The 24,115-nt window shown below is 40.6% G+C and overlaps 2 protein-coding genes across 6 annotated transcripts; both read right to left on the bottom strand.

Moving 5' to 3' along the window:
- Positions 1–1,100: 1,100 nt before the first annotated feature.
- Positions 1,101–16,074, bottom strand: eif4ba (eukaryotic translation initiation factor 4Ba). Of its 4 annotated transcripts, none has more exons than XM_058631703.1 (16): positions 16,002–16,074; positions 11,607–11,750; positions 10,480–10,685; positions 9,751–9,867; positions 8,557–8,611; positions 8,284–8,427; positions 8,032–8,175; positions 6,975–7,172; positions 6,729–6,815; positions 6,467–6,674; positions 6,261–6,349; positions 5,751–6,012; positions 5,425–5,462; positions 3,658–3,787; positions 3,138–3,210; positions 1,101–2,184 (listed from the first exon to the last, which is right to left on the bottom strand). In XM_058631703.1, the coding sequence occupies exons 1-16, from the start codon at positions 16,057–16,059 to the stop codon at positions 2,107–2,109; spliced, it is 2,031 nt and encodes a 676-aa protein (XP_058487686.1). In that variant the 5' UTR covers positions 16,060–16,074; the 3' UTR covers positions 1,101–2,106. The 4 variants fall into 4 exon arrangements, with proteins under 4 accessions (XP_058487686.1, XP_058487687.1, XP_058487688.1 ...); XM_058631704.1 differs by having other exon boundaries at positions 6,467–6,671; XM_058631705.1 differs by lacking the exon at positions 16,002–16,074 and adding an exon at positions 14,371–14,465.
- A 3,658-nt stretch (positions 16,075–19,732) lies between these two features.
- LOC131460782 (keratin, type I cytoskeletal 18-like) lies at positions 19,733–23,299 on the bottom strand. Of its 2 annotated transcripts, none has more exons than XR_009240412.1 (7): positions 22,783–23,299; positions 21,457–21,539; positions 21,003–21,159; positions 20,737–20,901; positions 20,530–20,655; positions 20,112–20,398; positions 19,733–19,961 (listed from the first exon to the last, which is right to left on the bottom strand). XR_009240412.1 is itself a non-coding variant. In XM_058631564.1 (7 exons), the coding sequence occupies exons 1-7, from the start codon at positions 23,212–23,214 to the stop codon at positions 19,922–19,924; spliced, it is 1,224 nt and encodes a 407-aa protein (XP_058487547.1). In that variant the 5' UTR covers positions 23,215–23,299; the 3' UTR covers positions 19,733–19,921. The 2 variants fall into 2 exon arrangements, 1 of the variants encoding a protein (XP_058487547.1); XM_058631564.1 differs by having other exon boundaries at positions 20,178–20,398.
- Positions 23,300–24,115: the final 816 nt, after the last annotated feature.

Below are 24,115 nucleotides of genomic sequence, written 5' to 3'. Positions count from 1 at the left end.
ACCACTTGTTTTCTCTGTGTATTATCTTTCCACTTTTGTCATTCTTATTAATAACTTCTTCAGAACTTAGTTAATGTATTGACTAAGCATGACATACACTTCCCAGCCACTGCATTAGTTACAACCTTTCAACTGCTCATTAACACAATTCGAACTCAATGCATTAAGGCATAAAGACATGGTCAAGGCATGCTGCTGAGGTTCAAACGCAACATCAGAATAAGGAAGAAAGGTGATGAACACGTGATGGCTGTTGGTGCATGTCGGGAAACTGCAGGTCTACCATTTACATGGTTTACGGAGAATGACCTGAAAAAGAGAAAATCTTTTTCAGGTCAGACTGTTTAAATTGATGGAAAAGCCACAGCATTGGACTGTATGTAAATTATGAAGGTATGTGGAAGAGCATAACACCTCCAGCTTTGAAGCAGATGAACCACAGCAGCATAAGACCATGACACATCCCACTCCTGCTTCTGTGCCTAATAATATGGCCAGTGAGTGTAGATATCATGAAATTACACGGAAAATGAGTTATTTAGGTGACAGAGAACACACACCTGCTGCAGGTCAACGTTCTTTTAAAGTCAGTGTGTCCTGCTGTCTACAGACATATTGTGTCCTACTCTGTGTGTGTGTGTGTGACCTGGGGGTCAGCAGGATCCTGACCAGCTGCCACCCAGATCCCAGCAGGGAGCCAAGACTGTAAAAAACACTGGAAATGTTGTGCTTCTCAGACCACACCAGGAGAACTGGCCTGAAAAACATACTGTGTTGCTGCAAATACTGTATATATATCTCTAAATGAACGTATTGTCTGTCTGTTGACTGACCAACTGCTCACTTTAGTGACTTACTAAAAGCACCAGTAAGTGTAGTGTCAACTTTGACATTGAATGGATATGAAATGCAAGAGATTGCCTATGAAACAAGCACAAATTGAACAGGTGTAAAAGTGATGGATTTGGTTGTGACAGACATGGTTCATCTAAAATGGTGTCCCGTCATGTGAATACCTACAAATATTTCATCTATTGGTTTGCGACAGTCCTGGAACACTTAAAAGACACTGTAAAGACCACATACCATTTTAACACACATTAAGACTCCCAATTTATTGTTGCTTGGAAGAAAGGCTTCTCATGAAAATTGTACTGAAACTCACATTCCGCCACAAGCAAGGCCAGACTTAACCCCAATTATTTGTACTCGTCACTTCAGTGGGAAGATGATTCAGACAGCTGCAGGGATTCTGTAAAGACGGCTGGAAATGAGACCGTACTGCGCTTTTAATGGATGTGATTATTTCATCAGAAGGTGTTGAAACACAGACATATGTACTACAATTGGGGATTATAGTAATGGCACTCAATTCTCAGAGAGAGGATTATGAAGCAGCTGCTTTTTTTGCCATCTTAAACATAAAAATAAGTCCTGTGGAACAGGCATGTACTAGTTACACAAGTCTTCTCTCCCAATACGGACCTCACCACAAAAACGTACAAGATGTAGATTTTAAAAAAAAAGAAAAAAAAAAAGTGTTCTTAATTATTTGCAACATCTCAAAATTCATGCCTGATAATTCTGGAAGACGAGATTATCTTGACTAATTTTCAGGAGTAAGATATTAATTGTATTAAAGCAAACTAAGCAATGAATAAAAAGGCTTTAGGATGATTAGTTATGGTGGTTATGGTGCGTCAATCATCTCCAACCACATCTGTGATCCACAAATATACAAACTGCATTCACTTTCCCCACTTTTTCCATTTATTTATTACAATTAGTTCAATGTTATCCATATTTTTTCCATGTGTCAGCTATTCCTTTTTCCCCCCATTTAAAACAAGTCCAGTATGTGACATTCTTTAGAACCTGAAAGGTCCTGAAGGTGGCGCAGGAGGGGAGAGGGAGTGTGGGTGGGCGGGATATTTGAAAGCAGAGGATAGGTTTGTTGGAGGAAAAGAGGGAGGGAGTGATTTCCTCCCAGGAGCTTCTGCCATGTGAGAAGATTTTACATAATCTAGGTGAAATAATTTTGTTTGTCTGCATTTGCTGTTTTCTTCTCTTGTTGCATTTCTGGGGCCACATCTTGCTATTTTCTCTCTATTCAAGGTCTTCAGCATCATCTCCTTGGTCTCCGTCCATTAGCAAAGCGGCGTACTTACTGGCTGAGCTGAACTTCTGGGAAAAAATACAAAAAACAAAAACAGGGCCCCGTTCAGTAAATATGTCATTAAATACATAGAGTTTGAGCATGAAGTAAAAGCAAATATAAACACAAAATATCATCACAAATAAAGTGAATGACCAAACAGAATTTATGAATACACATCTATCCACATATTAATATTTGCAATTATTTGATTAAATTGTAGCAGCTACAGTGAATCGTTCTACACCTTTTACTTCAGCTGGTCTATAGACATTTTGCATGACAGTGTGGTTTAAAATGTATCTTATTCACCTTACTCCTGGAGGAATTGTTCACAGCTTTATCGTCTGTAGCGACATGGTCAATAAAGTGGCTAAATATACTATTTGGGTTCCCACACCTTGGGTGACTTGAAATTCAAGGACTTTTCAAGGACTTTCCTGGACTGATTCCCTCAAATTCAAGAATGTGCCAGCAGAGCTTAAGATGGGAGGGGAATTGGTAAAAGGCAATTTGGCTGTGGGAACCCTGACTTGTGTGCGTTAGCTCAGGCCATCCCACCCTACAATACACAGTGAATCTGTGCTAAATGAACAGTTAAAACAGTTAACCGAATTGAATTCCTTACATTAATTAGGAAAATCTAAATGCTGTTGCATCACATTGTTCTAATGTGATTTATAAACACAGTACAGCAGCCTGGCAGAGTTTAAGTAACTGAAAGGGACAATTCAACTCTATACACTTAACTGTTACCGTCAACAATGAAGGACTTAAATTTAACAAAATTTTCAAATCAAAGTGCTACATTGACACACGTGGTGTGTCACTACACCACTGCAAAATGAAGAAGTGTTGAAGAAGGCAAAGGTGTGACCACATCAGGCCAAAAGATAATTTAGCAAGACATCATAAGGGATTTGAATAAGTAGTTATGTTTTCTCCAATCTCTGTAACTGAAGAAAACCAGTTATAAACTTACAGGAGTTGGGGATTCTTCGTATTTCTTTGGCTCTGGAGGTGGTCTGGACTCTCGCTCTCTTCTGCTGTCCTTTCTACAATCAGAATAAACACTAGGGTCAAAATTTATTGAAAGGATTAAACACTGGAAAGGTATCCCTTGCTGTGAATCCTCAAACCTGCACCAAGAAAAGAGACAAACAAAGGAGTGCACATTATGCTAATTTCCATGTTCTGAAAATTGACATTGTGCTCACGCAACTTTTTCCCAAACATTCAAAAAAACATTACTGATGTTAATGTCGCACTGCTGATTTTTTCCTACACTACATAATGGGTTATAGAACCATTTGATATAAAAAGGTAAATAATGAACACACCAGAATTCCTCGTGTCCTCGTATTGTCTTTTTCAATAACAGGACACCAGGAAATTCAGGCATCTCTTTAATAATGAGCATAGACCATGTCTGTCCAGATGCCCAGTGATTGTCCTCCTGTCTGTCTTGAGTAATCTGGAGCTGCTAGCTTTGGATGGCTGACCTGTCTGCCTCCTTTCTTCGGTCTCTGTTTGGCCCTTCTCCTCGGCCCCGCCCCGCTCCAGGCCCTGCAGGCCCCCCTCGTGCCCGTGGGGGCCCCCGGTCCCGACGGACACCGTCAGCCTTGTTCTCATCTTAAAGGAGAAGCCAGACAGTTGAGTGAAGGGAGGGTGATGGACTCTTTTTTTAAACAGTAGACTACACTCACAACACACTGCAGCATCAAAAGCCACGGAGCTGGATTCAAAACGTGTTAGTCACTGATGTTGGGCCAAATCTAAAAGGTGCACAACTGCATAAATTAAAGCCAAAACAAAAACACACACCTCTCATATTTGATATTGGCTTTTCAAGTTCTGCCAAATGTTTCCAAAACAATCAAAAGCAAGACCAGTTCAGACAGCAATACAGATTAAGTCAGAATCACTGTGAATTTGCATATGGTGCCTATTTAGTACCACATATGTTCCTTTGATTATAACTTCAAAAGACAAATGCACGATATTTTTCTCCCCCTTTTACACTCAGCTGCAAGATGATCCCATGACCTGCTCTAGTTAGACATGTTCTGTTCATTTGTTTTAAATATTGTTTCTCAACTGGCAAATAACAGCTCTTCTCATCATGTGAGTGAAAGTCTTGATGGAAAAACACTATTTCTATGATGAAATAATGCCAATTATTTTAATAATAATAATTTTTTTTAAATAGGGAATAACTTCCCTATTTAACTTTCCGTCTACAGTGTGGAGTTCTCCCCATTTTTATGGATTGAAAACCCCAGATTTCTCCTGTCACCTGCTCGAGACCGCAAGTGTTTGAGACCATCTTTCATGCCAACATTTCTTGGTCATTGACCATGAAAAGTGTTAATACGAGTGTAATACTACGATGCAAATTCAACCACGTGCAGCCACACTTCACTGAAGCAAGTCCACAATCAAGAAAAAAAAGAAACAAGGACACTGTGTAGATTGTGGACAACAGTCCCAAAAGCAATTTTATATATGGGCAGTCAGATGTTTAAAAAAAAAGACACTTTCAGATACAATCTACACAGGTTGAGTAGAGACCTTTTTAGGCTTGCATTGTAAAATGTAGATATAGCAGTACCAGTTCCGTGCGTCAAAACACTTTGATCCAAATTCATATATCTTTAAAAATATTGGATTGGGTGCCAATAAACAAATGACTTGTTTATCCGCAAAACTTTGATCCCGTAATTTGTCACCATGCCAAATAACTGGTCGAATATTCCCACCCATTCAAAACATCATCATGATAGGATATATCGCTACAAATAATGAATTACCATCAGCTGTAATTTGGGATCAAACCTGATTTTTAAAAAGCTTTTATTTATTTTCTTTTACAATGTCACCATACCAAACATTGTTAGCTGTGGACATGCATGCTAATATGCTTATATTAGCTTTTAGCTCAAAATGCAGCCAGGCCCCAAAAACAAGCAGGGCCAATGAGAGCCAAGCCTGAAATGTCCAAGAATGGCCACCGTACAGAGAATATGCTGTTCTGATGAACATAATTTGGCCTTTTCACAAGTTTCAAAGTCTGCATGACTCCATATTTTTGCAGATAAATGGAAGTATGTTTTATGTATAGAATGTCTTCCTTCGTCAGTTTCCTTTGTTTTTGTTGACTCCTTTAATGACTACTGCCTCTTGGTTGTTCAAATGTATTCGTGGTCTACAGTGGGATTTGGTGAGGGTGAAATTCCATTGTGCCTAGTACTCATCATCAGTTGTCTTACCCTTTCCAGATCCTCTCTCATCTGCAGAACTTGAAGAGCTGAAGAGAAAGCAAACATGTTCAGAAAGAAGTACACAGCAAACATATTTATGTCATGTTACACACCTGCAGAGAAGCCTCCCCAATTTAGTTGTTTTTTACCCTGCATAATGACAAATAAAGGCTATTCTATTCTCATGAGTTGAACTTCTCTTTGAGCCTGTGACAACTCATTTTAGCTCTGAAAGGTGGGTTTGCTTAATGATCTGTGCATACAGTGCTTTTTTTCTTAAACTGTTTCTGTACAAAATTTACTAAAACGCTTCATAAGATGGACAATATTCTCACCTAAGCTTGGGAGGACCTGAACCACCAGGGGAGACAGGAGAGACTGGAAGTCGTCCATCACCATCACTAGAGCCTGTGCTGACCGCACTTCTCTTGGCCCAGGCATTCTCCTTGGGAGGAGGGGCAGGCATCACCTTCAGAGGCTCCTTGGAGGAGCTGGTGGAGGTGGGGCGTGAGGATGACACAGGAGAGACGGGTTCACCTTCTTTACCACTGAAAACCTCATTCTCCCCAGAGCGCTCTCCATCTCGACACCGAGACGCTGGAGGAAGAAAAATGGAACATGAAGTTAAAGTAAGTGGAGTATTTAGGGACCGGCGGTCGGGTCATCAGGATTAAAAAAACATTTCCAATGAGGACATTGTCAATTTTTTCTTCAATTATTGGTGAAAGTGATGGTGATGAACCCAGAGAATTATCACAAAATACTGCAGTCAGTGTTTGCTTTAGTAGTAGTAGATGCCATATTTCCAACAGAAAACTATGTAAATATATATTGAAATATCTCACTTCTTCCAGAAGAGCTTCCTTGCTGTGAGGACTCGCTTCCTGTGCGAGATCGCTCAGTATAAGTTTCCTCATTACGCCAGCTTGGGTCCCTGAAAACAAAGAAATTAATATGTATATTTAATCATAACTGATATACATTTAAAAAAAATGCTCTTTGACTTAATAAATAACACAAAATAAATGTCCATCTATGTCAACCCCCTGACCTGTCTCGCATCTTTCGGTCAGGTGCTCGGCCTTTGTCCTCTTCCAGCTGCTTCTGCAGTTTTTCCTCCTCCTTCTTCAGCCTTTCCTCTACCTCCCTCTCCCTGGCTGCTGTATCAACAGGCTTGGCTCCACCAAATATGGATGAGGCCCTGCCACTGGAACTTGGAGGTGCAGCGGGAGAAGTTCCTCCTCCTCCTCCTCCTCCTCCTCCTCCACCACCACTGCCACCACCACTACTACTTCCGCCGCTGCCGCCGCCACCACCACCGCCGCCACCACCACCACCAGATTCCTCCTCCTTAGGTACACTACGAGGCTTTAGGTTCAACCTGGGTCTCTGCTGAGGAGCTAAAAGGTGAAGAAAGGATCATATTAAAATTGGATGTTTCATTTTCATCTATAAATATAATATAAAGCACTAACAATTGTACATGCAAATAAAAACACAAGACATTTATTATTAAGTAATACAAACAAAAAAATAGTAATTATATCCTGAACACTCACCACCACCACTGCCTCCTCCTCCGCCTCCTCCGCCTCCGTCGTCGCGCTTCTCCTCCCGTCTCTCGTACCGGTCCTCACGGTCGCCGTAACGATCCCTGTCGCCATAGCGGTCACCACTACCCCGACTGTCATCATAATCGCGGCGGAAGCCAGTGCCAAAGGCACGACGACTACCTCCACCACCACGAGAATCAAAACCTAGCAGGAAAACGAGGAGAGGGAAGAAAACTAGTGAGCAACAAAAAAAGAACCAAAAACAAAAATGTGCTGTAAATGGATAATAAAACTGTAGCTAAAGGTCATGAGAACAATGATCTGATTTGCATGGCAATGTTAAAAACAAGCACATCTTTCTTTTCTTCAGGGAAAAGTAGAACTTTTAGTTATATAGCACTTTGAAAACAAAGTTTACAAAGTGCTTCGACAACAAACAAAGCAAAACAGACTGAGCAAGGCGGCAAAGGCAAACAAACGGTAGAACTTTACTGATGGTCAGGCGACTTGTTGAAATTGAACAGATCAAAAATTATTCATTTATTAGTGAATGTTTTCTTTCATTTGTGCGCAATTTCTCTCCACCCTGCATGCTCAACCAGCAGAGGGAACCCATCATCCAAAAACAAAACTATAACAAGACATAGTAAAAGTGCATAGAACCAATTGTGAGGTGAGATGAAGCAGCCTTTGAGCTGCACCTTCACTAGGGCATAGCACTGTGACTGGGGTGGAGAACAGTGTGGAGACAGCCATGATGCTATTCCTTGTGGACCATTACTTTTCAAATAAATCCAATAGCAATAGAAAATAATAATAAAAAAAAAACCTCTGCATCAAACACTGGATGTAAATTGCGTGTACTGGTGGAAAGCAAAGGCGTCACTTTTAGCTTGGTTGTCCGGGTAATATCCGTGTGTCCCATAAACCTTTGTGTCAATGTCTTTGACTTAAGAGGCTGATATAAATTGTTAACCATTAAGTATTTTTAATAGTAAAATATGCACTATTTGGTACCTAGTGCTTCCTCAGGCCATACCAACAATATGGCCATAACACTCACCCCCTTTGTCATAATCTCTGCGGTCGCGGTCAAAGTCTCTGCGGTCGCGGTCATCGTAGCGATCCCGGTAACGGTCTCTGCCTCCGTCATAGCGATCTCCGTCCCTCCGTGGCCCACGATCTGACTCGTAGCGATCCCGTGATCCTGCAAGAATTCAACAAAAAACATAAAGAAGTTGTTCCACGCACACAATCAAAAACTGCTAACGCAAAATTAAGGGTTACAGTACAAAAAAAAACTGTTCTGACTCACTCTCTCCAAAGCCATCATCTCTCTTGGGAGGTCCATCATCGTCTGCACTTGGCCGAGCTCTCCAGTCACTGTCTGTCTTATCAGGACCCATGTCTGCCATCCGTCCACCCCTGTCTCGGCCTCCCATCATTCCACCGTCTCTCTCTAAAGCATAAAGAATAAAAGACCATTTTTTCAAGTATAGAAAATGAGGGTGCTTTTCCTTTTGCTTAATTACACTCAAAGCAAAGAGAAGCCTTGCAGTGACACACGAAACAGAGGTTAGCAGTGTACCTTTATCATTAGACTGGTCTGCAATATCCACTCGGATCCTTCGGTTTCCAAGATTCTGTTTGAATGAAAAGAGAAAGGGGACAATTAGTCAGTGACTCTCCTGATGGGCAACTTCCTTGCTGCATTGCTTCAACCTTGCTTAACCTATGTCATGTTACCCTTTTTTTTCTAAATGAAATTATTCAGCACTTAAAGACATTATGAAATAAAACAAATATGTCTGAAAAGCAGCTTTAACTTAATATTCTTGGCATGGGTGTGTCAAACAAATGTTGTATTTTCAGAGGGTCTTGCCAGAAACACGGATTGCTTTACGGCACTACACACACGTCACCCAGCCGGGTAATCATAGCAGTGCCGGCGAAAAAGAAGCAGAGAAAGCCGTTGTCGGAGGAAGAGGTAAAAACTGTGTGACCGAGTGAGGGTGCCACACAACAGCGGATCGTCAAGGATTGAAAAACACAGAAGCATACAAAATGGATGCCGACCTGCCGTTTTTGCTGTCGCACTTTTAAGTATCTTTGGGATAAATTCTCTGTTCTCTATGCATTTATGTGTATTCGCTCTTGCATTCGCCAGCTCTATTGAAAACAACTGCACATGGCCAGGAGAGGGTCAGCAGTGAGTTTTAACATCAGCGAGGATAAAGCGGTAGTCCAAAAAACAGCCAGACTTGCAAAGTTCCACTTTAACTGTGAACCTGCAATAACCTAGTCTAATGAAACTAGTGCACTCCCCACATATCAGGCTATATGGATTGAGCATTATATGCATGGAACATTGCGTATCCTTTCTCTATATGCACGACTTTCTTCTGATATGCGCAAGTGGTTCGTTTAGAAATCTGTATCATTTCTATTGCACTGCACATACTAGTGCCCTTGCTTATGCAGTTAACAGAAAGACAGAACAGACAACAGGACAAATAGACAGACAACAATGGACTCCTGCCTTAGACAGGCAAGTGTTGCACACAGACAGAACTACAGACTACTGACAGACGTCCATGCATTAATAGAAAGACAATTCAAAATAAATATCTCTTACACAAAAAATTGTATAGAATCAAATCGTTACAAAATAAAAAGCATCTGGCCTGAATCGTATCATAGCCCTTATATCTAGATACACATCGAATCTTCCTCGAAGGGAGAAGTAAAGACATGACACCCAATTCTTTCTTCATCATCTCACCTCCTCGTTGAGACTAAGGGCCCTTAAGAGAGAATCCACATCGTCAAATTCAGCATAGCCAAAGCCCTTCAGCCTCTCTGGGTTACTGGGCTCACGAGGCAGACGCACTGCACTGATCTGGAAATGAAGACAATGCCACATTAAAATCACATGAGATACAAAGAACCTGGACAAAGAGGTTTTTAAACATTTAAATGTTCTATTTCTTATCTAACCCTAAATAAAAGGTATTATGATGAGGACACTAGTATTCAGTTTAAACATGTCTTGAGTGCTTGCAACCACTTTAGGCAATGAACACTACTCAGCTATGCCCGATGATCTACAGGTAGGAACAAAAATGGATTTTAAATGACAAAGTGATATTTAAAAAAAAAAAATGGTAAACATCAATGTTGACATTCTATGAAACCTCTGCTGTAACTGGACACTGACAAGCTTTTTTCTGTTCACCAGCATTCCTGACTATATGAGGAAACAGGTAAAATACAACAAACAGGCTGAGCAACAGTAGGGCGTTACTTGAAGACGGTTCTATTGATACAGCAGAAGGAAGTTTGACTTGTGTTGTTCTGTTCTTTATTGTTGAAAAGTATGATTTAAATTATAATTGTAATTAGATAAAAACTCAAGAGTTGACACGTCCTGTGAAGTACAAATGAAACAGTCTCTCATAATTTACTGGATGCTCTGCCACCACCCCACACTGAATGTGCTTGGTAAACCTACTGCCAAGCCGCGGAAGAAGTCTTTGATAGATTCTTCAGAGACTTCATAGGGCAGGTTGCCAAGGAAGGCTGTGTACGGTGGACTGCGGGGCAGTCGAGACCGGTCAACATTGGGCTCACGGGCCGAGCGAGGTGCTGTGGGCAGGATGGAGCGGTCAATGGCCGACGCCCGGAACGAGTCCTCCTCCGTGTGCCACGAAGTTGAGACTGGAGAGATAAACATGGATACACAAATGACACATAAGGCATGACTAAATTATTTTCATTACTGGTTAGTCAGACAACAGTTTCACACTGAACAGATGTCAAAAATTTCTGAAATGTGAAAGCAAGCACAGCCGAGAGGGTCTAGAGTCAAAACTGAAGTCTTGTCAGGTTTGCAAAAATGTGTATCAAAAATTGCAAAAACAACTTAACATTTTAGAGCTACAACTATTAATGAATAAATTATTAGGCCATTACCAAATCAAATGAACCAAAATAAACTTTTTTTTTGCTTTTAAGTATTAAAAGCTTTTTAATTGCAGGTTTTAACCATTTTCTTTCTATAACAGTAATCTAAGTTTATTTGGGAAATATTTGAGCGTGTCATCACTTTGAGGTTTGGGAAAAACAAAGACATTCTATTACATTTTATGTAATAGACTGAAAACACACACACATAATATATATATCCACACAGTCCAAGAGGACAAAAACATTATGGACATCTGATGAATAAAAAAAAACAACACAATTCTACGGTTGATAAATATGACGGATATCTTAGGGCGACAATCTAAAAACTCCAACTGTCATTTACATCCCAAACCTGTCCAGAGGGTTAGGCAATTCCTCTCAACACACAGAGTTAGCAGTTTATATGTAAACCTAGGAAGCTCCAGTGTGGGCCCAAAGTCACAAGTAAATCTGACAGAAAAGGATGTACACAAAATTATTATAAAGCAGAGCAACATTATTAGTTAATGAACTTCCCAATTTAAGTATGACTCTTCACAGCAAACTAAAGTGACTCTGGACACAAATAAACACCAGGATTGACAAATCTAAAATGTAATAGGGGTGTTCAGCTGTCGCTGCTACATGGTTCAGAAAACAAATAATTAGTTTATTTCATTGCAAACTCACCATCTCCATCCAGGTCGTCAGTCTCATCAGCCCAGCTAGTAGACTTTGCTGGGTAGCTGGGGGGAGCTGGACCACTGCTTCCTTTGTCCTCTGCCAAAAAGTCAGTTAGGGTGAGGGTCTTCCCCTTCTTATTCTTCTTCTTAGCTGGAGGTGTACATATAATACATAGTGAGTCATGGAAGAAACATTACATTATGTGTCAATGACTTATTTTATTTATCTAGACATAAAAGGACACATAAGCTTAACAAAAGATGCAGGTGTTACTGTAGGCATGTAAATACTGCATTAGACAGCATTTACAACAGTTTGTAGTAAAATCCCATCAACATATTAGACTTAAAGACAGGAACTCTGCATAAATCTAGGATTAATTATTTCAGATACCAACACAAAGACAGTTTGAGTTTAAAATAAAGACATGTGGCCACTTTGCATCAAGGACCATACACCACAATGTGTAAGGGTACACAGAGTGACATGTCCAGCCAAGCCAGATAAGACAACACTGTTTGAGTGATTACACACTTGGATTTTTCTGTTGGAAAGTAAACACAAGGAGTGGTCTGTCTGTCTGTCTCAACTGTCACTGAGTGCTTAGAAATGGCTCTTCAAGAGTCAGTTTTAATATAGTCAGACTTTAAAGCTCCATGTTTCAAGGACGGTACCCTGGAGTTCAAAATCACTGAAGAATGAGTGCAGAACATTCCTCAACGGGTCCTGTCTGAACTGAACAGTTGTTTGTGGGCTCCAAACACAGCTCATAGAGGCTCTAGTTTGTTTTGGTCTGAGGTAGAAAACAGGAGTGACAAAGCAGGCTGTAAGCTTTATTGTGAAAAATCCAGCTGTCAGGGCTTTTTCTTCTTTTTTTTTTATAAACACACATTCTCACAAAAGTACACACACAGAAAACAGACCAAACACCTCCCTTCTCTCCCTTCATGAGCATATGCAAAGTCATTGCTTCCAACTTCTGCATAAGCTCAAGGGAGAACAGAGGGTAGAGGCAGATCTGTCTCATGTCCAGTACATTGAATAAAATGTCTATCCAACCACTTAACTGTTTTGTGCCCTACTCGATTAACATTTTACACTATCTGTAGTTCCGCTACAGCCAGTGTTGATGCATTTTCCATTGTAATTTTTTATATTTTGCGCAATTCATCGGAACAGTGCAATACAATGCCATCTGCAAATTTATATTTTTAACTGTAATGGGAAGGGAAATAAATGTAAACAATTTCTTAATATAATTCCCAATGTACATAACGCTTTACATTAAATGGTTAGGTTTATTTTTTTACTTGACAGGGGAAAATAATGTATTAAATATGACAAAAACACAATATCACTCCATTTAGACAACTGTTTACAGACAGTTGTTGCTGCACATTTAAGTATGTATTGCATTGAAACATGCAGAGTTAACCCAAGGCATAAGTGAACCAAGCAGCTGCAACAGTGTAGAGGATATTTAAAAAGAAATCTAGATATCTTTAGACATCTAAATAGTTATTTGGTTTTATTTTGGAGTTGCTGCTTGCATATTAAGTGCACATCTGTTCCATGTTTTAAAAAACAAAGGCATTGAACCGTTTACTTGTTTGATCCAAGTTCAGTATCACCACACTCAGTGCTTCACTTGGAATACATAAGTGCAAATGAATACAAAGACACTTTAGAGATTCTACTGGTTAAAAAAATAGGAGTGACACTGGTTTGGCATAAATTACAAAACTATAATTACTACAATTAAAATGTTAAACTGGGATCAATAATAGTCAAACACCAGCTATTCTGAGGTGGTGGGGGGAGGGTCCCCAAATCAAATTCGGCTAAGGGCCCCATAAAAGCTTGAGCAGACCCTGGAATCATAACATGACTAATATGACATTGCGACGTTGACGACATTTGTATAGTTGGTTTTAACCATCTGGACCACTCTGAATAATAACTGAATGGCCAACTGTTCGACTAAATCACACAGTTCGCTTGTTGTGTAAGCAAGTCGCTTTTGTCTTGCTGCAGTCCGTAAAGGACTGCTGACGGAGGGAAGTGTCCCTGCTTAGCTGGCTAGGTTTAAGGGCCTAGTGCGAGTCGCAGCGCCGGAATCCAAGTGCGCCATAACCAGAGTGAGACAGGGGCGGTGGAAGGGGAAGACTAGAAGTTGTGAATCTGGCAAACAAAGTGTTTCGGATGCGACCCAAAAGACCCAGCTGCTACATTTCATCTTACGCCACCACCGGAGAGCCAAGCTGCACACGTGGGGGAGCCTGCTCGGGCAGCCCGGACTCCTCGGCTCAACCCCTCCTCCACGAAACGCGCTTGCGCCCGGCGCTACCGATCTGCTCTGAGCGCCACGGCGAGTTCCGCTATGGACATACAATGTGCCAGCTCTGCACGCAGTTACAAATGTTCCACAGCATGTCGCACACAGCCAAATCAAACTATTATCGCATGAAACCAAAGTCAGACAACATTATGACGACAGTAGCATGTTCACAAGAACTAAATAGCAAAGTATCATGTGGGTTGAAATGTGCCCCGTGTGTGCTAACCGTCTCGTTCATTCGCCTTTCTCCAGCAGCCACATTTACGGAGCCAAAACAACAAGCAAACACATTTCTTTGCGCAGGACAGCGACGCCAATCGATACGTGGAGAACTTATTAATCCCTAAACGGACTGTATTGCACTACATCGACGTAGAAATGACTGAAAATACCACCCAACCGACCCAGCTCCCTCACCCACATAAACCTCACCTGACGCCGCCATGTTGAAGAGCGAGTTCCTAGTAGTGCCCGGATGTAAGCGTCAGAGGTTTATCATCGGGAGCGCGCATCGTGAACGACGTGACTGTCTGATCCCCTCCCTTGTTTACTGACCCACATCTGCTCTGCTACAGTGACGACACCTACAGTATGGCAGGCAATTATAACATTAAATAGCGGGTCTAGATATGTAATATCTATATAAAAGCTATGCAAAATTCTGTTCTTCCTGGTGAAAACGATGAATTTCAGACATTAAGATTTTCACTCGACCAACTGTCATTCCCCACATTCCAAAACCTTATTTTTTTTCGACCAGGGCAAATGGAAACACCTTTTCAAATCATATGTATTAGGTTCATATGTATTAGGTTGGTCATTACAAATATTTCATTAATTTTACAAAATACATTTTGACTATCCATAATTCCATTTTGAGGTATCTACAATTCCCCTGGATTTATGACTGGTAAGAATTTAACTATATACATTTCAAAATGGAAACATAAATAATCACAATTGCTAAGAAGGAATTCATTCAAATTGAATGATGAGATATCTGTTGACATCTAAAATGACAGCTGTGGATAGTGTGAGAAGAAAAAATTACAGATATCAGTTAAATGAATGTTAAATGAATGTTAAAACGGCGGGCCATATCTACTGATCAATCAAATCATTAAAAATAGTTACCATTTTCATGTTGGCTGAACATACAGATACAGTATCATTTACGTTTATTGAAATAAATACACATATCAAATTAAGTTTAGTGTAAAAGAAAAAGAAAATAACTGAATATAGTTAAATAAAAGATCTTTTGTAGTGAGCTGGTGACATGTCAATATCACAAACACACAAAAGGCAACCACATTTTACAAAATCACATTTTAGATGTAGTTCAAGTTACAAGGACACACATTCATTATTGTCTTATGTGGAAATGCACGCATGATCAGTGACATTAACTACATGTCCTAGTGCGACTCACTCTAGGCTCTATGTATATATGCATATATATATATATATATATATGTACTAACTGCTGTAAAGTGACACTGACAATAACAACTCCAGTGCCCCCTTGTGGCTGTCATAAACTCTGACTCTTAAAGTCATTCAAAAAGAATTGAAAGCTTCTCTGAGTCTAACTATGAACCTGAGAGCTGATTTTACAGACATTTTTATTTCATAAGGAGGCAGCAATGACCTCAGAACTGAATTTTGACTTGGATTGATTAAGATTGTTTTATACATTTACAAAAGTAAATGTAAAGTAAATTCATTTCATTAAATTATATGAATAACGTTCTCTATGTCAAGAACCAGCCTGAGACACAAAATGCTCTTAAAATATGGTGGCATAAGTTCACAATATTTTCAGAATATGTTTGCCATTTAATATCAGTGTTGAACAGCCTATAACTCCTAAAAGCTGAAATGTGTGTGACTTTGTAAACTACTCCATGCACCAAAGTCTTTAGAGAAAATCAGCATTTTTAGATTACATGGATACATGGGTTAGGGTTACTTCCAATTAGTTTAGTAAGTTTGTGTCACTTCAGTAAATCAGAATGATGTTATTTCAAACACCAAATCCCAAAATGCACATTTGAACTTACTGACGAAGCAGCAGTGGATCAACGACTCCTGGGTGCTGCGATGTAAAATCACTGACATAGTGGCAATCCAAAATCCAATCAGGTCTTCTTTGAATCCAAGTTGATGGTTATTAAAAGATTTACTCAAGAATGGGAGGACACTGTTCTAAACTCTTCCTGTCTGTGGCGCCTCGTACTGCACTTGAGCTGCCCTACTGATGGATGGAGTCTCTGGAGGGACATCTGAGGAAACGAGAACAAAAATGCTGAGGAGGATTTTATGACAGTGTTTGTGTTACTTTTTTGCAAATTCAATTTCACATTCACATTGTGCCTAACAAACGACTGCAAGAAGAACCTGAGACACAGAGGCTTGCTTTAACTGTAAACATAGTTGCCAACAAGGAAAAAAATATTTTTTTGCAAATTTATAAGGCTTTGATCAAATGTGAACCCACACATATTCTCTCTATTTGGCACAAATGGTCTTTAGGCATGTTCGTTTAGTGATATATCTGTCACATTTCTACCTATATGTCTTGCAATTCTTATCCACACAACTTCACAGTCGGCACTGCACACACCTGCCGGGGAAAGGATTTCTGCCGTCAATGACTTTAGATCCAAATCTCAGAAGCTTTTAAACACTTTTGGCATGTGGAAGAAGCTAGTTTAGTTAAATCTCTTGCTTTCTATCCCTTCAGAATCAGTAATTATTCACTACTACCTTTTCTGTGTTCAAAGTCAAACTCTTTCCTTTGATGGCTTTGGATCCAAATCTCAGCTTTTATGCACTGTCTCATGTCCATGACACAAACTGTTCACACAACTGTAATTTCATTTTGATAGGATAAAGCAGTAAACACTGGTTGGATGGGTGGAATGGTATCACTACTATAAAATCTAAAAAAAAAATTTATCTATGACAGCAATTTGTCTCCATTCAGTTATCCACGTGAGACAGGGATCTGTTGCATTTCTACCAATATCGCTCACATTTGTCGTCCAACAACCACCAAGGTTGGCACTGCACACTTTAGCGCTCTTATGAAGCCAGCTGCCAAGTTTGAAGCCTGTTGAGTTGAGAGTTATGCAATTAACCAACAAACGGGTAGAAGGACAGACAGACAGAGATTACTCCTTGAATTAAAAGAGAGCTCATTGCTCATGCTACTGCACCAGTCTATACCTGCATCGTTAGCAGGTGGGTCTACTGCTGCCTTGTTTTGTAAATTTATGTCAATCCAAAGGGATTTCAAACTGCAAACTCACAAAATAAAAACAGAGCTGATTTTCTCTATACACCTTGGTGTGGAAGAGTGAACAGTTTAAAGGGTGAAACAAACTTCATTATCCAGCCTGTAAAGATTACCTGACAACAGGATAAAGCAATGACTTGAGCAGCCAAAGTTTTTATAAAGTAAGCCTTTTGTTTAGTGGCTAAATCAGTTTGTCCAGTTGTCCTCTTTGGCAGCCATGTATGCAGTGAGAGTGAGCTTTGAAACTAAACTGATTGATTGGGGTAAATGCTAGGCAGACCAGCAGCAGTAACAGGCTGACTGTGTTGCCAAGCAACAGCAATACACTATATGCAGGCTGCTTGGAGGAAATACTGTATTTCATTGTTAACATGTGCATTATCAAAAATGTAGAAAAGTTTGAATAAAATGTGTACTATTTAAGAAACCTTATAACTAGTACATCAACCTTTAATTATAAATGATAAACAAATTATTAGCGATCAGCTACATGTTTAAATAGAAACATATGGCTAAATATGGCAGTGATGAGGTGACAATAGGAGGTGTCCTTTGATACGTCATCATGTCCTTTTATACGTAAGTGACTGGGACTATATAACACCAGTGCTGGCACTTGGCTCAAATCTGCATCCATCCAGGCACCTGACAACCACATCAACAAAGCAGAAAACAGCCTCACTGTAAAGACGCCTTCAACAAGTCTCTTGAGCAGAAATGGAGCACAGAGATCATGAAACCTCTACCCTCCTCAACGGACTGGATGACAGTCAGAGAGTGAGAGAGGAGAACGCTGCTCTGAAGGAGCAACTTGCTCGGCTGCAGGAATCTAAGAGACAGCTCCAGATGAACCTCAAAAGAAAGGTGAAAAAGAGACGGGCTCGTGCCAGGGCCAGAGAGATGGGCATGAACATGAAGAAAAGCATGGCATCAAGGGTGAACATCTGGAGGAGAAAGGTGGAAAAGCTCAAGACAGAGATGCACGCAAACAAAGAGAGGTGGCAAGAGTGTGAGAAAGAGTTGCGCCTGGCAGAAACACGGGCAAACAACAAGGCTTGCCAACTCCACAATCAGCTCCTGGCTTATAAAAGGGAGACAAAAAGGAAGGAAAATCACAGTCCATCCTTGCGAAGAAGACCACAGCGCTTGAGACTGTAGAGGCCAGGTGGAGGAGAACATTGAATGCCAGCATGGAGAAGGGGTGAGAACAGTTGGAGCAGGGGAAACAGAGACAATGAGAGGTGGCAGAGTTGGGTGAAAGACTGGAGAACTGCAGACAAACTGATTATTGATCTCCAAAAAGAGCTTCAATTGTTGAAGGGGGAGAGAAACAGAACATGCTCTCCTATGAACTTATACCCTTCATCCCCCTCCTACCCCATAACCACCTGAACATGTAAGTAATGACATGATAATATATTAAAATGAATGAATTACATATCTCTCTGTATGTTGATTTCTGCCATTTTTGAGTCATGTGATTGACAGACTTTTCTAACATTTTAAATGTAGAATCATGCTGATGTGATTCCTCATCCTAACAATAATAATGACAATACTACTAATAATGCTAATAATAATGCTAATAATAATAATAATAATAATAATAATAATAATAACAATTAAAACAATAAATTATAAAAGGATGGTGGATGAAGAAACCCAAGGCAGAAGAACACCCCAGGTGCCAGTCTGCTGCTTTATTGTGAGTTATATGTACCTAATATAGTGGCTGGTGTGTGTATATTGTTATATTTACAAAGCACAGTGGTTAAGGACATGCAATTGAATTATTAATCAAAACAATAATTTAGAATAAAAATGAGACTGACATGTGCCTCAGGTGATCTGCTCATATTTAAACATAAATATGTATTTTAAAACACCGCAAGTTCAGAGTTTCACTCAAAGAAACACCCTGAATAATAACAATAACAACAATATTGCTCATTGACGAGATATTATCACAGGATTCAACAGCCAAACTTCACATTTGACCTATGACTTGTCCACAGCATCAGAAAATAATACTCCAGTGACCCCTGGTGGCTGTTCTGAACTCTGAAGTCAGTCAAAAAGAAACTAGTTGGGAGAGTTGGTTAGCAGTAGGATCAGCTCACCTGAGGCAGATGTTAATACCAGTTAACAGATCTAACAAAATCCTGCATGTGTAATATTGCACCTTTGACCACATTGACTTGATTTGCTAAAATTCTACCACATAACACATGTGGAATTGTAAAAGGTTTATTATTTCAGGATTGTGGGTTGTTTTTAAGTGTTTCTGCCTCTTGGCACTAAGCATAAATTACAGCACATTCAAACATCCTGAAGGTGCTGACATTATGTAATTTGTCATTTACTTTTTTAGGAGAGGTTCTGTCCACAGAAGTCTTACGTAAACTGACAAAACAAATCATGATAATTCATCTACAACAACTAATCACAAAAAAAATGCATATTTCTTATGTAACAAAGCACAAGAGTCATGGCTGTGGTTCAACAAGTTGTTTTATTCACTTTTATGTTGCTGCTCAGTGGCAGGTGGTGGTTGCTCGTGAAACAGCCTTGAACAGTGCGTGGTGTTGGTTCAAAAACATGGCTGCAGTTGTTTGGGCCAGTGACACATTTTCTCCACAACTGATAGTTAAGGTGGCTTATTTTGTCGTCGACTGTTTCAAATTAACTTGAGGCCACCAGCTCATCGAGTGCATCCTGGAGCCTGTACAAAACACAGAGGAAACTTTGATTTACCAACGGTGAACTGGTCACGTGACGTCCGTCAGCTGAAAGCGCTGCTTGTCATTATGCTGCGAAAATGATGTTATTCTTGACCATGCAAACTACAATAACAAGTTACTCTGGTATTCACCTCCACCACCATCACCACCTTGCCTCGACCAGTTTTTTTTCTGCTCCACCTCTTTATAACTCTTACTTGAAGTCTCCACCATCCAGCAGACTCTTGTAAGTGGCGATCTCTGCTTCCAGCTTCATCTTCATGTTTAGGAGCACCTCATACTCTTGCGTCTGTTGCTGGATGTTTGCACGCAAGTTGGTCAGCTCCTCCTCCAGGCGAACAATGATGGAGTTGTACTTCTCCATTTCCATGTTGTTTCGGTGCTCTGTGTTGCGTAGTGTTTCTTCTAATGACGCTTTCTGATAAAGGATTAAAAAGGTGTTATCTAGTCATTTAGTTATGGTATTTACACTCATAAATGTGATTCAACTATTTCCCATTTGTGGATTAAATAAAAGAGTCAACATTTTTTTGTGAAATACATGCTTACTAAGCTCTGTTGGGAGGCAAGTTCAATTTCCAGGGTCTGTATCTGTCTGGCTAAGTCGCTCTTCTCCGCGTGGGCCCCCTGCAGAGCTTCTGTGTTCTGTGATACCTCCACCTGCACATCTGCAATCTGACAAACAGATGGAAAAATTAGACTTAAGAATTCACCAGTGCATTTCTTTATGATCACACTGTTTGAGCACTTCATTACCTGATTTTCATGCCACCGTTTGAGGTCCTCTGCATTCTTCACAGCAATCTTTTCATAATTTGACCTCATGTCCTCCATGATCTGGGCTATGTCCTGACCTTTAGGGGCGTCTACGTCTACTTGTACGCCCGAATGAGAGATCTGACTCCTCAGCTCCATCACCTCCTATAGGACAGAGCATGTAAACAGTAAGAGCTTGTTTAAAGACGTTTGATTCCGCTAGATATGATATAATAATTAAGCGTGAGAATGTGGTGTTTGCTCACATTCTCATGGTTCTTCTTTAGGAAGGCGAGCTCCTCCCTCACAGCTTCAATCTCACTCTCGATGTTCATCCTGCTCATGTTGGTGTCATCAATGACTTTCTTCAGGCCAGCGATGTCAGCCTCCACAGACTGGCGGATTGCCATCTCATTGTCGAACCTGTTAAAGTGAGCAGACAAAAACTATTACTGTTATGTATTGGAACGTCACAAGAAGGCACAGCTTGACTTCCAAAGAAACTCTACAGACACAGTCCTTCTGCTGCAGAAATCACATAATACATAATACTGATATACAAGAACTGGTCAATTTCTGTATGGACCTCTTTTTACAAAGACAGCTGCTGTGTTTGTCTAGTAAGAGGATAGTGAGGTTAGATTTGCCTCATGCATATTGCTCGTGTATGCTGTGTAAATGAACGTAAATCACATTAAAATTAAATACCAAACAACCTACTTCACTTTGAAGTCGTCGGCAGCAAGTCGGGCATTGTCAATCTGGAGCACGTAGCGAGCATTTTCCACTATTTTATCAAAGATCTGGGGAAGAAAGAAAAGTTATGACAAAATAACCCTCATTAGTTGACAATCTTTAGCCATTTGTGCAAAAATAAAACTGCGTTGTTTATTCCTAGTATTATTGGTTGAGAGGAACACCCTCTAACTCAATACATCACTGAAAGGTCTGCTCAAATCATTATGTGTTGTTGAACACATGATTTCACTCAGTATTTCCGTTACGTAACAATAGCAGCTGCAGATTCAGGGCCACAACGTGGCTGAATCCGTCGTAACATAAATCAAAAAAGAGGATCTACAAATGGAAGAACAGGAAGTGAGGGAGTTCCCGAGCCAAAACTAAATCTGGTTTGTGTTAGCTTTGTTGAAAAAAGTGTTTCCTGCCTGAGAAATTCATACAGAGAACTCTTCATCTCTCCAATTTCACCCAGCTGCCCCGTCTTTCATTGTCTCTGTACACAGATCATTCCGCGTGTTTGCATGTACAGCGGCTGCAGAATTCTTCGTGCATGAGGGTGTTTGTACTTTTTAACATTTTTCATGGTATCCTGTCTCAGAGGGAAGACAAAAAAGTCCCTTTATGTGTCAGAGACTTTGTGCCACCATCAATGTGTTACTTTATGTGACACTGAAAAAGTGGGGTGTGTAGAGGAATGTGACATTTGACTCCATTGACTGGGGCTGATTGTTGTACAACCAGTGGACTCGCACACATGCATGTGTGCGCACACACACACACACACACACACACACTCCCACTGGCAGTCCAAGATCCTTTGTGTGAGTGTGTGTATCATTACCACACATCTGTTTCACATTGAGGCCCTCCGACACCAGAGCATGCATGCAAAATCACTATTTACAAGTTGGAGCATTTGGAAATGCTTTTGCCTGGTGAGGCCAATTTGAGGGCGTCTCAGTCTGTCCCTCATGATGGTACCTCGTGGTTGTGATTCATCAGAGGAAGTTCTGACCAGTTTGTGGCACAGATGAGTTTTTATGGGGGTGGGGGTGGCACCAGTTTAGCAACCACACCCTTCATTCTCTCACAGAGAAATTTGATAACTAACCAAAGAAATACTGCCATTCTTTGTGTGAACTCAATCTTGGTTTTTCGACATTTCAACACATACACACTCATACACTTTACTGCAACAAGCAGGTCCATTTTTGAGACATTGTCTGTGATGATCATTGATTTTAGCTCTCCCTCGCTCTTGTATCAAAGACCAATTTAATCTTTTTTAATCATTTTCCTGCTCACCTGTTGACGCAGGTCACCAATAATGGGTTCATACTTGGTGTAGTCTCTCATGTCGGGACCTCCCTTCTCCAGTGCATCCCTGATCTTGATCTCCAGCTCCTTGTTGGCCTGTTCCAGGTTCCTCACTGTCTCCAGGTAGTTGGCCAGGCGATCGTTGAGGTTTTGCATGGCTCCCCTCTCATTGCCCATGATCCCACCACCGCTGGATGCCATGGATGCACCAGCTCCACCATAACCTGCACTCATACCACCACCCATTCCACTGCTCAGCTTGAAGGCAGAGGAAGAAGATGACATTGGGCCAGCTGAGTGCAGGGAAGATCTGGAGGCAGAAGAGATGCGGCTTCCATATCCACCAGCACCCCCATAAATGCTGGAACTGTACTGGGGTGTAGAGCGGGCTGATGAGATGCGTTGATAGTGTGAGTTCATGTTGACGAAGTTCAGACACGACAGAAAATGAAGTGAAAAGTAGGATGTTCAAGCTCGACGCAGGCTGACTAGAAAGTGACGCTGGCAACAGGAAGAGGGGAACTTATACTCCTGCTTCTCCCTCAATCACAGCTGGCCTCTCAGACCCTGCCCACTGCAGCATAGTCCCTGTCTGCCTTTTTTTTTCCTGCTCCCCCTCCCTGCTTTCTTCTTCTGCTCCCATTCACTCACATGTTCCCTTTCTTTATATCACTCTGTGTATTTTCCATCTCCAAGGAAATGTTTGAGGCATTTGTATTGAATCTTTCACAACGGAACAACCAGAGCAAATCAGTTTTATTGCCTGAACTTTAGAGATCACGCAAACTACAAAACCACTGAAAGAAATCACTAGCAGGGACGTTGTTCAGCAAAACAGTGCATACTTTAACAGAGAAGGACGCTGGGACATTAAAGGGTAGAATATTGTTTGCAAAGTCAGGCTTAGTTCATGTGGAAGCAATAAAATTCCTAGGTTTGCCCATAAAAGGCATCCTGTCTATATTTACTGCATACTTTCTAAGTTTGTGGTCAGCCATGCTCCAAAAAAACAGATTTTTTCTTCCCTCATATCTAGACTGAACTGAGAGCCAGATACAACAACCACAACAAAGACTCTTTTAATTGTATTGTTCAAATAAAAAAAATGTCACTCGTTTATATTCTGAAAAATTGTTTATCAGAGTGACTGTGATCCCATTTCAACAAGGTCACCGGGTGAACAAAGTGTACAATGAAACCTGCCGGGCTTCAAAAGAAACTTAACTACACCCCAGCTACAAAAATATACCCAAGGGCTACATTGTTAGCGGATACTGAGCTCGGAATACAATCACAAGGCAAGAAAAGATGCCCTCATTCA

This window comes from Solea solea, chromosome 6 (genome assembly GCF_958295425.1).
Source record: "Solea solea chromosome 6, fSolSol10.1, whole genome shotgun sequence".
In the NCBI taxonomy this organism is placed as follows: Eukaryota; Metazoa; Chordata; class Actinopteri; order Pleuronectiformes; family Soleidae; genus Solea; species Solea solea.
The sequence above is the reverse complement of the archived record's forward strand: the minus strand, read 5'-3'. Positions and strand labels throughout refer to the sequence as shown.